Here is a 17,261-nt window from a genome sequence, read left to right as displayed (position 1 = left end):
AGCAAAAGCACAGCTATATCCTACTCATGTCCATCCAGTAAAAAAGCAGACAGATCAAAGAGGGATTGAAAAGAATAGCTGACTGGTTGTGGTGGGAAGTATTTTTTGTGTTTTGACTTAAGGAAAAAGCCTTTTGCCAGAAAGGCAAAAAAAAAAAAAGCAAACAATAGTAATGACTATTTCATCTTCAATTGTAATGTAAGTATTGTCACAAAATCCTTTTTCTCTCACTCAGATCTTTGGGAAGCATTATTGGAAGGATCTTTTGGAAGGATTATTTTCCTTCCTCAAAATGAAGAATACATGTCTCACATAGGACTTAACCTTCTTTTTGGGCTTTATGATGATCTTAAGATTCTTCTTGTTGACAGGAATTATTTGTGGATGATCTAATAACTGTACTTCTGTGTTGTATGGATAGTTATGTCCATAAGGCATTTTGGTACATATCAAAATTAATAGGTTTTCCTCATACTATCCTTGGACTCTGGATATAGTCCATACCAATTTCTTTTTAATGTTATGTCTGGTGGCAACTTTTATTCTTGCAGTTAATAACATTGTTATTTAAATGCATGGAGAATAGATAGCCTACATAGAACTAATCTATTTTTCCGTATGCTTGGTACCCTGTTTGCTAAACATAAGCAGTCTGAACAGTGCAAAATGTCTCTCTCTGCTGTACCCTGGGTTAGCTACAACATAAATATAAAGGAAGAGAGTTTAGCTTTCTAAGACTAGTGAATATGCTACTTTTCAATAAGCAGGAAATTCTAGAGTTCCAAAAAGAAAAAGAAAAAAATCACTTTGACTGGCCTGCAACCACTAACTTTTAACTTTGATTTTCACAGAAGAAGAATACTAACGGCATTGCTCAACCACCTACAGCAGGATTATGTAGTATTATTTATTCCCTCAATAATTTGTCAGAATAATCAACATAGCTATTGATTATACAGAGCAAGGCAAATTATAAAGTTTCATGTAATAAGTGCTAAGCATACCTACTTAGTACATCATTTATATACCAATGTAGAACCAGGTCCGAGATGTTATAAAATGGACTGTATAGTTTTCGTTCACTGGACTGCACATTCAAGCCCTTGCAGCCAAAATTTTTTCTTTGCCATATCCTTACTTATATGGCAATCAGTCCTCCTTCCACAAGTGCAAATGTGGGTGCTGTAGCACCATCACCTCAGAAGATGCTGCAGAGCTGTGCTGCAAATGCTTGCTCACAGATGAGGAAGACCAACCTGTGATGCCACCTTTAAAAAATGAGCCTGGCACGGCTTTCTAACACTGGTTTCCACTGTGATGTCTTACTGGTTTGCCTGTTAAAACACCTTGTGGTTGCTTAAAGAGCGTTTTCTCTCCTACCTTGTCTTGTCCTCCTTCAGTTTTTGGCGCAAGTGTGTTTGCTAGTTGAGGGCTCCCCTCCACTTGCTGTAAGGGAGGAAGGGGCAGAAATAGAGGGGAAACATAAAGGACCTGCAGAGATGTTCCTCTCACCACTTCTTACTCTCTGTGGCATTGGCATTGCTGGCTTTTATAAGAGCCCTTCAAGTGTTTTTACATTAATGGGCATTTCCCCATGCCTTGTGAGGGCAGAGAAATGTTTGCAAAGAACTATATTCAGTAAATTTAAAACAGTCAATATGTAATAACACTGAACCACGCATCTTCTAAAAATAATGGGTGAGAGTGCTGGTTTTAGATCTGTTTGTTAAATACAGCAATGTGAAAGGAAGTGCATTTTCTCACCCAGATCATGGGGCTTTTTGGGGAAAAGAAACAGGCATGGCTTCGTAGCTCTCCCATGTGGCTGTCACACACGGAGTGGGACAGCACCTAGAGAAGAGAGGTTTGTATAAACCTGGTGCATTGTGAGGTGCATCATCAGCCAAGCAATTGGCTCTGCTATTGGGCCCCTGAGCCTCCTTCGCACTTGTAGGCTTTAAATTTATGGAGTTCTACTGACAAGTAGGAACAAGTTGCCTTCAAACACTATCGAGCCTCATTTCTGTGCCCTGGTGCTGTGGACAACAGTTAAAGTTAACTGAAACAAACCAGAAACACAGCAGCAGCTTAAGGAAATGCGCTGAGTTTATGCTGAATTCAATTATGCTCTTCTTTCCCCACTGTGAATTCTGTAACTTTTCTGACTTGTGGTGCTCTATCATTTTATGCATTCAGTTTTGGATGGTTAAATCAAGGTATTCTTTTGTTTAATCAAGAAAAAAACAAGAAATATTTTGCCTCATTTTGAGCCAAAATCTTTTTGCTAGAAAAATAATAATTACTTGTTCCATTCTCTATAGTTCTAAAGGTTACCTCAGCATAAACTCCTAGCTCACTCCTTCCTTGGATTAAACTACTACACCTTTTTTTACTTTGTTGTGCAGTTTTATGCTGTAAAAACTCTGGTAAATTCAGTGAAATTACCTTGATGTACCTTTGGAGAGAGAGAGAGGTGGTATAAACACTCTAACGTGCAATCTCACTGTACAAATTCAATGTAAGCATTGCCTGTCTTTGGTCAAGACACTTTCTTTGGTGAAGATACCCAAATTCTGAACTTGTTGCTGTAGATCTCTTGCCAAAATCAGGAAAACCAAAAGAGTTGTTGGGTTTTTTTTAATGAAGACAAGTGTGTACACTCACTGGTTGCACAGACTGAACACAGTCATTTTAGAGACTGATTGAATTAAACAGGAGTTCAAAACACATGTGGAGCAAAACATAGTGGGGCTTTTAATTTCTTTTTTCTTCAGAAGTTTTTAAGGATGGAAAATGCCATTTGGACAGTGACACAAATGTACTGTGAAAGGAGTATTAAATACATTGACTGCAACAATAAATGGTTACTCTTTTTCCCTTCACGCTTTCTCAAGTTGATGCATATTTAAATGAAATTCTGCTTTGAAGTTGGTAATTCAGAAGCCTGCTGTTAAAATGATTTGAATCTTTCCTAGCATCTATCCTCTCACACACAAGGAGGATACCTGATTTAACTGTTTGAAATTTAAAGTATCCCATATCTGGGCATACCTGAACCACTTAATGAATTTTGACACTGCAGATGTCTTCTCTCTGGCTTAGCAATCAGATTCAAAATTTTGTTCTTGAAATAAGAGTTGTGTGTAAAAGCCTTACTTTTTTCATATCATCTCATCACTCTTAAAATACGTAGTCATTGAACAATTCAAATATAGACTGTGTACTTTTTTAATAGCTTTGAGAATTATTTTGTATGATGATTTTTTTAAATGAATGTGTACTCTAATAACAAAGCTTAAGATTTTACAGGAGTCACATTTTTAAGCAGTGTTTGTATACATTTTAACACTTTTTATATTTTCTATTATGATTTTGTATATTTTTATGTATACACAGTGTACAGATTTTTTCCTGTAAATAAAACATTTGTTTTCATTTGTTTAGGAGTGCTGGTCTTTTCATATTGCCATAAATGAATCTCACTGAGCTGCAGGTGGAACAAAAGAGGGGAAGGTGCCTGTCAGTTCTGCCCACAATTTCATTGAAATCTCAAATGGAAATGGACAGCTAATCTGACAAGGAGGTATCACAGTAAACTACAGAAAAGAGGCAAATATTATAATGCCAGTTTTATTCTAAAGCGAAGATGTGTACCTTCGAGCAGGTGCGCTAGGATTCCCTGGGAGAATATATTCACCACACTGCTCAGTGAATTTCTGAGCAGTAAATTTCTTGTCATTGCCAAGCCCTCTATGGAGTTCATGCTCTGATGAGTTGGTGGTGTACTTTAAATCCTGGTAGATTTCATCTAAATGGCTGTGCCACCCCTTTAAGGAATCCAGTGTCATGTTTAACGGAAAAGAACAGACTTTTTAATAAATTATTAATTAAAATGAAAAACAACTTACCAAAGGGAAAATGTAACTTGTCATTCAGTCTGTGATGACGTACTGTGTAACTCAATCACTACAAGCCTGCTTGCATCCATTAAAAGTTGGATTGCCATTGTGTCCACTCCTGGCAGTAATCATGCAGCTTATCCTGTGTATTGCACCACCTCCTGAACAGGCAGTGTTGAGGGGCTAGTTACTGTCATGATACACAAGTAACACCTCTCAGAAAACTCACATCAGTGAGATACACTAGAGGATAAACTGAATGCTGGGATCTACAAATTAAACAACTAATTGATACGTTCGAAATCCGGCAACTTCGCTTTTTCTATTTAAAAAACGAACAAGAAAATTGCATTGTGTCTATTAAATGTCCAGTCAGCTTCACTCTCAGTGACATCAGAGAGGATGTTCTTATCTCACTGCATTCAAACTGTACCTCAGTAAGAGGTGGAAATCCATGAACTATATTGTGTGGGGCACAGAGGACATCTTGCTGTACACACTATTCTTCAGCAGGGACAGCTATTGGAGGTGTGACATTACCTTTCTGATAGTATCTCAGAGAGCCTTGGAGGCAACTCATTTTCAGGTTTATTCCCAAAATTGCACTGCCTTTGTTTCGACAACATGCCTTTTTTGGAGGTACCTTTTATCATTTTTAGCCAGCTGTGTTTCACTTGAGTAGTTCTTAGGGGCATAATTCTCTTGAGAGGTCAAACTTCATACAGGCATTTTGGTCTGTTTATCTGCATTATTAGCTTGCCTGTTGTGATCTGGCTGAAAGACTCATATCTCAGGATGATTAATTCAACTTGCTATCTTGACTGCAGCATGAACTTGTTGAAGCAATTCTCCTCCTCTCCTCCACTCTGGTGAGACCCCACCTAGAGTACTGCATCCAGATCTGGGACCTCCAGCATGAGAAGGATGTGGACCCATGTTGAAGCAAATCCAGAGGAGGCCCACAAAGAGGTCAGAGCGCTTGGGCACTCTTCTATGAGGAAAGGCTGAGAGAGTTAGAATCTTCAGCCTGGAGAAGAGAAGGCTCTGGGGAGACCTTATTGTGGCCTTTCAGTATTTAAAGTGGACTTACAGGAAAGATGGGACAGGCTTTTTGGTAGGGCCTGTAGCAATAGGACAAGGAGTAATGGTTTTATTCTAAAATAGTGTACATTTTGACTAGATATAAGGAATAAATTTTTTATGATGAGCATGGTGGAACACTGGAACAGGTTGCCCAGAGAGGTGGTAGGTGCCTCATCCCTGGAAATATTCAAGGTCAGATTGGATGGGACCTTGAACAATTTGGCCGAGTTGAAGAAGGTCCTGATCATTGCAGGAGGATAGGACTAGATGAGCTTTAAAAGTGACCTTCCAAGCCAACTATTCTGTGATACTATGACAAGAACAGCTAGACAAGAAAGGGAAGAGCCAGCCTTTTACTATAATCACATCCACCACCTTCCGCAGGTAACTGCACTGGCAGCAGCAATTAAACAGTATCTTACTGTGGGACTGCATCAATTACTGTGAACAGAGCACTAACACTTGTGGTTTGTTTGGACTTCTGTTCTAGCTTTCCTGGTATCTTATTCTTACCAGTGTGACAAATTTGATTGCTTCATCAGAACAGCATAGTTTTACCTGCTGCACCCCAAAACTTGCCAATGTCTACTCCATATACATATCCTTCCTTGTTTTTTTAGATTCTACTTTTTTACACCAGTAAGTTACTCCAGAGAATGCACTTCAAAGAAATGGCAATACTGTTGTGGAAGTTAAGTATAGTCTGACTGTGGAACTTCATGCCTTGATAACCAAGGCAAGTAAGAATTGTGTGCCCTGTTATTTCTTTTTCCTAAAAATAAGCTAAGTAAATGCTTATTTAGTTTGATGAAAATATTAACTGATTATATTAAACTGACTGGGAAGTAACTCTAATGCAGTAATATAGTGGGGGTTTTTTACACTGGAGACAGAATAGCCACCAGAAAACTCGCAGCACAAGTAGGTTGTGACAAATCACAGGGGAAATCATTGCTGGTGTGATTGCTGGATCCTTAAAAATTATAAAAGTAAAGAATGAGATCAAGTGGAAGAAAGGGGGAGAGACAAGGAATTATGAAAAACACCAAGAAAATAGAAAGAAACAGCTAGGTGTACTGTAACAGATGAGCAGGACTGTTCCTTTTTCCTAATATTCACTTCCTTGGGTTTGGCATTTTTTCTTACATTTTTTTCTGCACATCTGGAGAGAAACCCAAGTCATCTGTTGGTGCTCATACTGCTATTGTCAGGTTTAGTGTGCTGGGATGTGATCTTAAAATGACTTCTGCTGGAGTTCAGCTTCTTTGCAAACAAATGAATCCCACAAATTTAACTGAGAAAAGACTGACCGGGTTACAATGCTACACTCCAAACAACCTCCTCCATGTGCTTATAGTCATCTGTATGATAACTGAAATAGGAAAACAAATTTCCTCTGGTGACCTGTTTCTGCATATAGACAAATACAAATCAAATACTGCCTTGATTCCAAGATGCTGACAGGTAGGGGATAATTACTGCAACATCAACTCCTTATATGCTTGTGAGAAGATTCCAGAAACCCTGAGGGGTTACAGAGGGCAGGCAATTGGCATCACAGGTGCTTTGATTTTATGGAAGCAGCCAGAGGGGAAAATTACTGCCAGTGCTGACTCCAGGCTGTGTCAGCTGCTGTTAATTACCTTGCTCCCAGACAGTTGTCTGACTGCAACTGAGCTGCCTGATTAAAATATTTTGCTGCTCCACCTTCTAAAAGGTAGGTTTCTTCCACCCCCAGTCCTGGAGCACTGGTGGATATGTTGTACTGGCTGTATCCTGCACTACTGCTACCATGTGCAGCAGGTATGTCTCCTGTGCAGGTAAGGCCCTCGGGATGGGGGGTGGGAGTGTTGCTAATGGAAGAGGTTTGGGTGATTCTGGATTGTTTTGATTTGTATAAATCTAGAAGGCTTTGTGTTATCTTTTAAACATCACTTAGTGATAGTAGTTCTAGGAAACCATATGAATGTGCCTCAAGAAGTTTGGGTTCATGACTTGGGAGTTGTCTGCTGTTTTGTAAACTAGGCGGCATTCTCTATCTAAAGTATCTACACTTTGGACAAAGACAAGGACAGCATGAAAAGTTTTGGGCAAGTTAAGGCAAGAAATATGCAATATATGTCTTGGGCAAGCTTAAAGTGCCAGAGCTCTGCCCCTAGGCCCAGCCCTACTGCCCATGAGGCACATGAGCCAGGAGGTTTAGATAAATGCTGTATCCTGAGTATGGAGAAGACGGATGACCAGAAAGGAAAAGTGGGGAAGGTTCTGTTCTGGACCTGTTTCTGAGACTGCTTTTTCAGTAAAGGGGATAGGAGTCTTAGCTGATGCTTCCAACTGGACCAAGCAACATTACTTTTCTCCCTTAGCAATATTCCTCTTTGGAAGTATTGGGTTATTTTTCAGTTGTTTCCAGTGCTTGTTTTCATTTATACAAATGAAATTATAAGCTATCTGATGGATCTAATTTAGACTTCACAAATGCACAGGGCAGAATGTAGCTGTCAGGACATTAGGCATTTTTAATGAGCAGTTGTAGCATCCCAAGAAGTAGAGATGAGAAGAAAACATGTAAGCTGTTACCAAAATAATATTAACAGAGTTGTTCCATGGTAGAAAAGCAAGGAAAGCAGAAACAACAGAGCATATACCATGTCTGAGGAATATTGCCTTATATTCGTGGTTGCAGCATGCTATTCAGATAATTGTTTTAAAATACTCCTTTTAGATTAAGTCCCTGTGGATCATGTGATCTCACACAAAGCTAACAAAGTGAGAAATCAAAGCTGAGGGGATCATATAGTGGGGATAGTTATTTTGTCAGAGGAAACGGGGAGGAACTTTCCTTTGCCCATGCTTCAATGGAATCAGTGTGGTTTTTGAACTTCAAAGGGATTGATTATGCACAGGAAAGCAGATATTAACAATGCTACTGTGTCTTCAGTACACATTGGTTTACACATGGTTGTTGTCAATGGGTTTATCACTGCAGGAAAAACAGACCAGTTGTCATATTTATCTCACACATGCTCCTCCTTGGCCTTACACAGAGCTAATAAACCACATACAGTATACAATAGGAGTAGCATGTGAAGTTAATTCCTCCTACCTAACAGAAACTTCAGAAGAGTTTCCTAAAGCAACATTTGGAATAAGAACAGGCAAAGAACTTCAGTGAATAGCAACAAAATGAATCCTGCTTCTGTTTCTTATTCTTATTTCATAAGTTAGAATTGTTTAGGGTTTTGCAGTGTGATTGATGGACCCTGACTAACAGAGGCAGCAGCAAATTTACTGGTCCCTACAGTAACATTCTACTTCATGAGGAGAAATGAAGGGTCTATTACCACAGTAATACGGGATGAGTGATTCCAGATCTTTTTAAAATAACTCCTGTTTTGCTGGAAGTTCAAAGCATAACAATGAGAAGTATTTTAACACTTGAAAAATTTATGTATTTAGTTGCAGTCAATATGCTGTTCTGCTGACCCGGTTTTTTCTTGTATTTTTGGTTCTTCCACCATGGAGTCTAGATCAGCCCAAATGGATTAAAATAAAGACTCCAGCTGACTGTGATCGGTTTATGCTGGTATATTCCTGCCCCAATCTTGCTATGAATATAGTACTATTAAATATTTGTAGAAATGTGATCTTATTGTGTGTGTGTGGGGGGGAGGTTGGTTGGTTGGTTTGGGTTTTTTCTTGTGGTAGGTTATGAACTGCCTATATTTGGCTATGTATGTAACACGTGTTTAGGGAAAAGAGATCTTCCAGATGTTCCTTACAGAGTTCCATTAAGGCTGAGACCCAGAACACTGCACAAGGAAATCCAAAGTGTTATTTCCGTGAGGTGATTTTTGTAGTAAAATACCACTAACTATCTTCCCTAGTGAATTTCTCAGGATCTTTTTGCTTGAGGGTTGGTCACACTTGCATTCTGCTAACAGTCTCACACACACACACACACACACACACACACACAGAGGAACTTCAGCAGCTCTTGGGCTTTTTACCTACTGATTCTTCCTTGGCACTAATTAATTCCACCTCTGGCTAAAACATAGGTTCTTACAAGCCTCCTCCTCCCCCAGATTTCCTTACCACCTGCCCTGTTGCTTCTGTTGTCCAAAATTATATTTCCATCAATTGCTATGAATGAGATACAGGAAGTTCTCTGAAATGGGAATGCTGGAAGAACCTTTTAAGCCAGAGAAGATTTCTACTGCTGGATGAGGGCACTTGTTACAGAGCTCACACTTTTTCAAGGAATGAGAGCTGCAGTGTGGTAAGTGGTGGGTGTAAAGGATAAGAAATAAATCTTGCCTGGGTTTTACTTTTATCTTGGTTTGCAGGCAATTAGGTATTGATTTTACCCAAGGCAGAATTAGAAATTACCAAGAGGGGTTTGATTTGTGACTGTGTTTTAGTAGCAATCATTTGGTTTTATGCGTAAGAAATGCAGTAACAGAACCCATTGGGTTGAGAAATCAGAATTTCTGTTATGACAGAATTTTTAATTCTTCTATAATTTCTTTCTTATATTGAACAAAACCAAAAGAAATTATCAAAAAATTCCAGACAAAACTCCAGACTGTCAAAATATCCAATTACAGGTAAATGTCTTTATGGAATTATAGTTCAGTTTCTGTTGGAGAGGATGAAAGTTTGGTAAGAAAGTTTCACAGATATGTAGGCTTGGCAGAAAGATCTCTGAATGTAGAAACTGAGGATGAGATAGAAATGAAAGCAAGTTTTGATATAGAGTAAAAGATGTTTTGCTGAACCAGTGATCACTGAATAACTGAGAAGGCAAAGGTGGGAGATGAGTTGAGTTGGAAGGAGATTTTTATGATTAGGACAAAGGTATGTGACTACAAACAAAGACATGTTTTTCCCCAAGTAAATAAGTCTCAAGAAGAGCATAAGTAAATAGAAAACATTTTTACCAAAAAGAGAGATATCACAGGCAAATAAGACCTATCGATGTGGCAGGTAGAAGAAAGGTCTGAGAATTTTCCATTGTAAGCTTAAGTTATAACTTACTTACTCTTGTGATTGGATAATAATGACTATAATATGGTGATGGTAGTAGCTATGATAGGCTATAGGCAAATGTAAAGGTATTGTGTATGGTGCTTATTGGTTGTTATGTATTAAGATACTCAGCAAAGAAAGTATATAATGCTTTGTAACTTGAACAGAAGGTGGCTTCAGGTATGCCTACAAGCTGGAGCTGGCAGCTCTGGATACCCATTCCCTGAAATGCTGTAACTTCGCCTGTGCAATAAACAGCTTTCAAGAGAGCCGCCTGAAGTCCAGACATCCTTCGTAGACACTTCTCCTGTAAGCTTCATTCTGACTGTTCCCCTATAAATTAGATCACTGGGCTGGGCTACGATTCACTGCATTTCCTCCCCCTTGCTGAGCCACTGCTGTCCCTGCACATGGGGGATGCAGTCTGGTAAGAGAGCCTGATCTGCTGGGTGAAGGACAGTGTTTTTCATTGAAGATACTTTTAACAGGAACCAAGGTGTAAAAACCTAAGCAAGGAGATCTGGGCTGAAATGTCCTTTTATTTTCCCTGCTGAAACTAAAATTGGCAATATTAACAGCTTCTCTAATATTGAAGAAGCCACATACTACACTGAGAAAAGTCTTTACTGGGAAATTGACTAACAAGTGAAAAAAGTGTTTGGTTTTTGAAGTTGGTGCTCGCTGGGAGAGAAGCGAAGAGTAGTGAAGGTGAAAAGTGATATGAATGTCTGGTTAACCTTTGCATCCTACTTGTAGTATATTCCTGTTGGCCTAAAGCCAGCAAACACAGAAGTCCTGTAAAGCCCTGGGTGAGCTGTAAGGTCTTGGGCAAGTATTTTCCCTAAAGGGTTAGAACATTACATCTGAAGCAGGGTCATCCATAAAGTACTCAGTATACAATAGTTGTACCTATTGTAGTGGACCCCTGCATATATCTATACACCCATTTCTGAAAACCTGGTTCTAATTTAGATAAAGGGATTTAAGGAGTCACTGTAGAGCTGATGTTCTTGTTTTCATTTCAGATTCTGAAGATAATAATAATAAAGAGTTAAACACTGCAAACAAGACAGAAATAAGAAATAACTCCTACTACACTGAGGTGTTGGTTCCCTACTAACATCCAGTGAATGCCTAAAAAGTTTCCCAAATGAAATACCCAGTTCCAAGCATGAGTACCAAAATTAGAATTTGAATAATTGTTTTGAACATGAAATTATGAAAAGAATTAAACTAGTTCACACTAGCAATGTGGGAATAGAAAGTTATCTACTTAGGGTGCCCCAGTATAAGGAAAAGACAACTACCAAAGAAGAAGGGCTTTTTGAGGAATAAAGGTTTATAAACTGGCTACAAATAAATTGAGAGCAGTTATTATACTAAACATCAGAGGAACAAAGCTCTGTAACAGCTTCTACTTCAAAAGATAATGAACCTCAAATTTATTTTCATTTGGACACAGTCAGATTTCTGAATTGCATTAAATGATACAGTTTAAAAGGAAAAGGGGATTAGTCTTTACAGGCCCAGTACAGTTTTATATTGTATTTTCCATACTATGGCAATGATTATTTATTTGAGTACAGCAGATTTTTTTCCCTGAAGGAAGAAGGACATCAGGATAAAATCGTAAAATAAAGTTTTACAGATTTGAATTAGAATTTTCAAGCAAGTCCATGAGGGTTTGAGCACTAACCATTAATCCTTAAATCTCTCCTGTGGTAAGACTAGGATGATGACAATCATATGCTTTACAAGAATACCAAGGATTAACCCAATTAAAAATATTTATTTAGTGGAGGTTGCATAAATGCTGAAAAATTTTCTCTGTCTAGGAAAACTCATTTTGGTTTTTTTCCATCCATCTAATCTGAAATGATTGTTGCTTCAATTTGTATTAAGATATATGACTGCAAAGATATGCCTGGTACACACAGTAAAACTGAGAAAAATCTCAAGTGACACAATATGGAGAAAAATGTCCTGCTCTGAATAAAATTTTAGTATTATGCCACTGCCACATGACAAAAGATTACTCAGTTATTGAACAGAAGAAGAAAATTAGAGGCTCTGTCACTGCCAGGGTTACACTTGCTTTTTCAATTCTTTTTCATCTGTTGAATTTGATTGTCCTCATAAAGAAACTAAATTCTTAGTTTATCTAGTATGTTGTATTGCATTGCATTACAGAATGTTGCATTCTGTTTTCTTCAGCTGACCTATGCTTGCATTCAGCTTTGAAATGGTAAGTTGTACCAAATACTTAACTGGAGTCCTACTTATAAAACTTGGATGTATTACAGAAAAACAGAAACATTAGAATTGAAATGGGGAATTCTGAGGCTAAATTAATGCTTGACCTTAACCAAACCAAGGCATAGGCTGAAATTGAGTCTGATCCCTGACCAGCCATTGCAGCTGAGACTATTGCAACAGAAGATCCTGTGACATCCATTCAGTGTGGCTTGGCGATGCCATTTTGAAGAGTAGCTCAAGTTTAGACTACCTGTGGTTCACCTATACCTTTGTAGGACTTTAACTGTCCACACCAAACTTGGAAATCCATTCAGAAAAAAAAAAAAAAAGCAAACAAACTGCCGAGTGCTTTCACCCAAGTTCTAGATCACACTGAAGTAATGGAAAGTGAGAAACAGCACAATTGCTAACATTTCTTCCTTTGTTCCCCCTGTATTTCTCTTAGGACTGGCTGAGCTCTTGATGATCCAGACTCTCCCTTGAGGACAGATGTACCTGTGAAGCCAGCAAAGAAACACCACTTTGGTTGAGCTTCCCATGATGTCTACTTGAAAGAGCAAACAGGCTACCAAGGGACCTTGCTTACAAAAATCCTAACACCTTTTTTTTAGCTGTGAACATACCACATTTCTTGCTCTACAGTAAGCTGTGAATACTGGAAACTTCCACCTGTCTATCAATCTACCCTGCAGGTTTAAAGTTACAGGTGGAAGTGTATGAAAAACAGCTGATTGTAAAGGAAGTTCTGAAATTGCCAGCACAACTGTAGGCTGATCATGATAGGCAAAGGCAAACTATTTGACTGAACCTGTTTTCCCTGTACTGGAGAAAAAGTTGAGATCTGTAACCCTACAATTTCTTTGCATCCTTAAACAGTTTGTTGTTTTATTGCCTGTTGGGTAGTGACAATGATTCTAGAGGTCAAATTTTCCCCTACAGCTATTTCCTTGCTAGCTGTCAAACAGGCAGCAATGTAAATTTCCTGTCACTCAATCATTGCAGGTAATGCTGATTTATTTTCCTGTCTCCACGAGGATAAGTGTGACTGTGACCCCTTCTGTTGACCAGCATTGCCTACAAGGTTGTCAGGAAACAGCTGAGGCAATGCTCCCTCTTCTCTAAGCTAATCACAATGAAGATGCACTAGAGTAGACATGACCTCCTAAACTGAGATACAGCTATACTTTTGTTTTGAAATTTGGCTGGTCCAAGTATAACAAAATGCCTACTCGCATCATGCCTAGGAGCTTATTCCAAATTACAGTGATCGCTTAAACCTCTGAATAAATAAGTTAGTCCATCCAGGTTTAGAGAATAAGTGGAAGAAAAAAGAAATATATGACAAGATTACTTCCTGTATCATAGAATGTTATCAGGGGTTGGGTTGGAAGGCACCTTTAAAGACCATCTAGTTCCAACCACCCTGCCATGGGCAGAGATCTTTCACAGGATTGTGTTTCTCAAAGCCCTGTCCAACTTGGCCTTGAACAATTCAGGGTATCCACAGGATATCAACACTTCTGTGGACAACCTGTTCCAGTGTCTTATCATCCTCATTCTAAAAAAATATATATTTTTTTTTTGTATCCAGTATAAATCTACCATTTTTCAGTTTAAAAGCATTGCCCCTTTTCCTGTCACTACAGACCCTGGTGAACAGTCTTCATCTGTCTTCCTTATAAACCCCCTCCAAATATTGAAAGACCACAACATGATTTCCTCTGAGCCTTCTTTACTCCAGGCTGAGCAACACAAACTCCCTCAAGCCTTTCTCCAGGGGAGACGACTTCCAGCCCTCTGACCATTATCATGACCCTCTTCTGGACATGCTCCAACAGGTTCATGTCTTTCCTGTGCTGGGACCCCAGAGCTGGGTGCAGTACCCCAGGTGGAGTCTCAGCAGAGCAGTGCAGAGGGGCCCTGCTGGCCAAGCTGCTTTGGATGCAGCCCAGGATACAGTTGGCTTTCTGGGCGGCAGGCTCACATTGACAGGTCATGTCCAGCTTTGCACTCACCAGTACTGCCAAGTCCTTCTCAGCGGAGCTGCTCTCAGTCCATTTATTCCCCATTCTGTATGGATACTGGTGGTTGTCCTGACCCAGGTGCAGGATGTTGCACTTGATCCCATTGAACTTCATAGCATTTGCTCAGGCTCACTCCTCAACCCTGTAAATGTCCCTCTGGATGGCATCCCTTCCCTCAAGCACATAAAGGGCACCACTAGGTTTGGTGTCATCTGAGGGTGCATGCAATCCCCCTATATCTTTGATGAGGATGCCAAACAATATTGGACCCTCCTTCTCTCCTTTTGTACTACTAGTCACTGCAAATTTGACTCCTCAGCTTCACTCTCTTTGAAGTCTCCTCTCTTCTCCTTTCAGAAATGCCTGTTTGCTTGTGCAGAGTGGATATAGACTAAGAAAGGATCCCCTTGTCTTTGCTACAAACCCTGCTCACTGCATTTCCCCCTTGGTTTCTGACTCATTTCCTTTGCCTTATGTGGAGGTCTCTTCCCACTTCTGTGAAGCCTCATGTTTCTCTGGTGCTATGAAAAGAGCAATATAAGAAGAGACAATAACATATTAGATGCTGTTTAATACAAGATTTAAAGAGATATTGCTGCTCTTCACTTTCTGTGTCTTCCAGGAGGATCTTTTAACTGAATGTCATTTCCCTTAGCGCATTCCCTAGCCATAAGCTGAAAATCATTAGATAGTTTAAAACACATGTGCTTATCCTGTGTTTCTCTTAATTCCTCTGTATTAGTTTTCAACTTTATTCAGTATTTTGCTTGCATGAGAGGTGGTCTGGCTGCCTGCTTCCTAGTTTTTCCCTGGGTCTAGAAGAAGAAAGTTCTAAACCCTTCTGTGATGTTGAAGCCAGTCCAGGACAGGCAGAACATGTCAACAGAGACAGATGTATCAAAGGATGTAGCCTGGGGCAGCATGAAGGCTGGCTAGGGCTCCTTGGGACCCTAGTTAGATGCCCAAGTTATTCACCTGATCTTTTTGTCACGACCTGCGAGAGAATATCCTAAAGTAATTTTAAACTTACTGTGTGAAATGCAATTATACCTTATGACAGCAGCAAAGGTGCCCTTGAAACCTTTCTTCTCTTTGCCCCTCTACTTTAAAAAGTCATAACACTACATGTTGGCAGAGAAATAAAGTCAAAACATTTCTGAGCTGTACTACACTGGAGTATTCTGCAGTAAGAGATCATTCTGACTTGACCTATTTTCAACTGAAGAGCTTGGGTGTGTCATTCTATTTGGACTATTAATTACTCAAAGACAGCTTAGCTACCAGTGAAGAGAGGAAAAAATCCAGATAATGAGTATTGAAATCTATCTATGTGAATTTTAATGAAAAATTGCAACAAGATATATCTTATGGTAAGCCCACAAACCTCTCAAAGGTTTGAACGAAGCAAACATGGTCTCTTTGCAGGACTTAATAGATGTGTCCCAATTTATGTATAAAATGTGGTTTGGCACAACTGTCCCTGAATTGCACAGTGTCTTTCTGGATCCGTAGTTTTGTGTTCTCATGCAGTTAAAATATATTAGCTTTCCAAATGTGAAAATGAGCAGCTTAAAAAACACAGGGTTAACTTATCCACGTATTCTTCCAGCTTTAAAAAAAAGCCATTACCTTTTGTTGGAGATACTGAAAACTGTACAATACCCCATGAAAAATGACTGAAAATATAGCTGTTAGAACAGCCAGTGGAGAAATGTTGGTTTTTTTTTTGGTTTTTTTTTTTATCACAATCATGTGTATCTCCCTTTCCCAAAGCTCATATGCATTTCTTCCTGTTCAGGGCAAAAGGTAAGATCAAGGACTGAAAAGTGTTACTAGAAAACTGCGTATACAGAGAACAAATACATTATTATTAAGGACAGAAAGACTCTTTATTATTCATCTGGGAAGTTCCACAGAGGCCTCAGAAGAGGGGGCTGGCCCGAGCAACAAGCCACTCATTAGGTAAGAGGAGGGTGGAGGTGGCACAGCTTCCTGGGGACCATCACAGCCATAGCAGAGGTGCCTGGGAGGTGTCTGATGGGCGATGTTGGGCCCAGGTCCCATTGAGGAACACTCTTTAAGTACATCACTATCATTATTATTCAAATCTCCTCAGATAAAAAAAAGTCTTTGTACTTGGCTTAGTTTTTTCATTCTTTCTCCCTAATTTCTCCCTTACCCATCATGCCCCATTGCACAATAAATTAGGAAAGGTCACGGTAGTAATGACTTTCAAGTAAGTGTGTATATTCTTTTCAGCATCACTTCTCAATATCCTTGGGGAAAATGACAGGGTCACCTATTTTTTAGAAGTGCAATGATTTTAATACAAGAAGACAGACACTAGAAATCAAATCACTAATCAGGGACTTATATTCACATTTAATGCATCCCTTGCCTCCCACTTTCCCTCCTCATTTTGCTCAGAGGCTTTTTCTGACACCAGAAATAGCACATTACTGATCACATGGTTTAGGTGGACTTTTTCTCCAATTGTAACATGCAATAGAGTGTTAGATGCGCTAGCCTGAGTTTCAGTATTCCAGGGAGACTTAGGTACACTACCTGTGTGATTAAAATCTGAAAGAAATTAGTGTAAAGCTCATGAGCTGCAGTGGAGCAAGGCTATTTTGCATCAGCAAAGATTGTAACTTGTAATCTGATTCGTAGTTTTCAAACAATTGGTTCTCTAGATCGATAAGGGATACAGGTTAAAACTTGAGTGAAATTTGGCTGTCAGTAGCAATGCAGCAAATTTCTATTTTCTCTGAGTGCCATCTTCAAATTATGTGAAATAACGATCTCACTGTGATCTCATCCATAACCACACCTTCTTGAACACTTATTATTCACATCTTGACTTCTACATCAATAAAAAATGAATTTCTGGTGTGTAAAACAAGGTTAACCTCTGAAGCTGCCACACCATTAGGTTATCCAGCTAATAATCCCTGGCTCTCAGTGCAGT

General features: G+C 39.2%; 1 protein-coding gene across 3 annotated transcripts in view; it reads right to left on the bottom strand.

Annotated features, from left to right (window-relative positions):
• LOC103617607 (opsin-3) overlaps positions 1 to 17,261 on the bottom strand; it is an 87,487-nt gene that overhangs the window by 7,019 nt on the left and 63,207 nt on the right. The window contains exon 5 of one of the 3 annotated variants that reach the window (XM_017737083.1): positions 3,072 to 14,814. The exons of the other annotated variants lie outside the window; for them this stretch is intronic. Coding sequence (XP_017592572.1) covers positions 14,710 to 14,814 — 105 coding nt within the window. The 3' untranslated portion in view covers positions 3,072 to 14,709. Of the gene's footprint in view, positions 1 to 3,071; positions 14,815 to 17,261 lie in introns of those variants that run through there. 3 annotated transcript variants of the gene reach the window in all.

This window comes from Corvus brachyrhynchos, unplaced genomic scaffold, assembly GCF_000691975.1.
Source record: "Corvus brachyrhynchos isolate BGI_N302 unplaced genomic scaffold, ASM69197v1 scaffold83, whole genome shotgun sequence".
Lineage (NCBI taxonomy): Eukaryota > Metazoa > Chordata > Aves > Passeriformes > Corvidae > Corvus > Corvus brachyrhynchos.
Note: the sequence above shows the minus strand (reverse complement) of the source record. Positions and strands in the feature narration are given on the sequence as shown.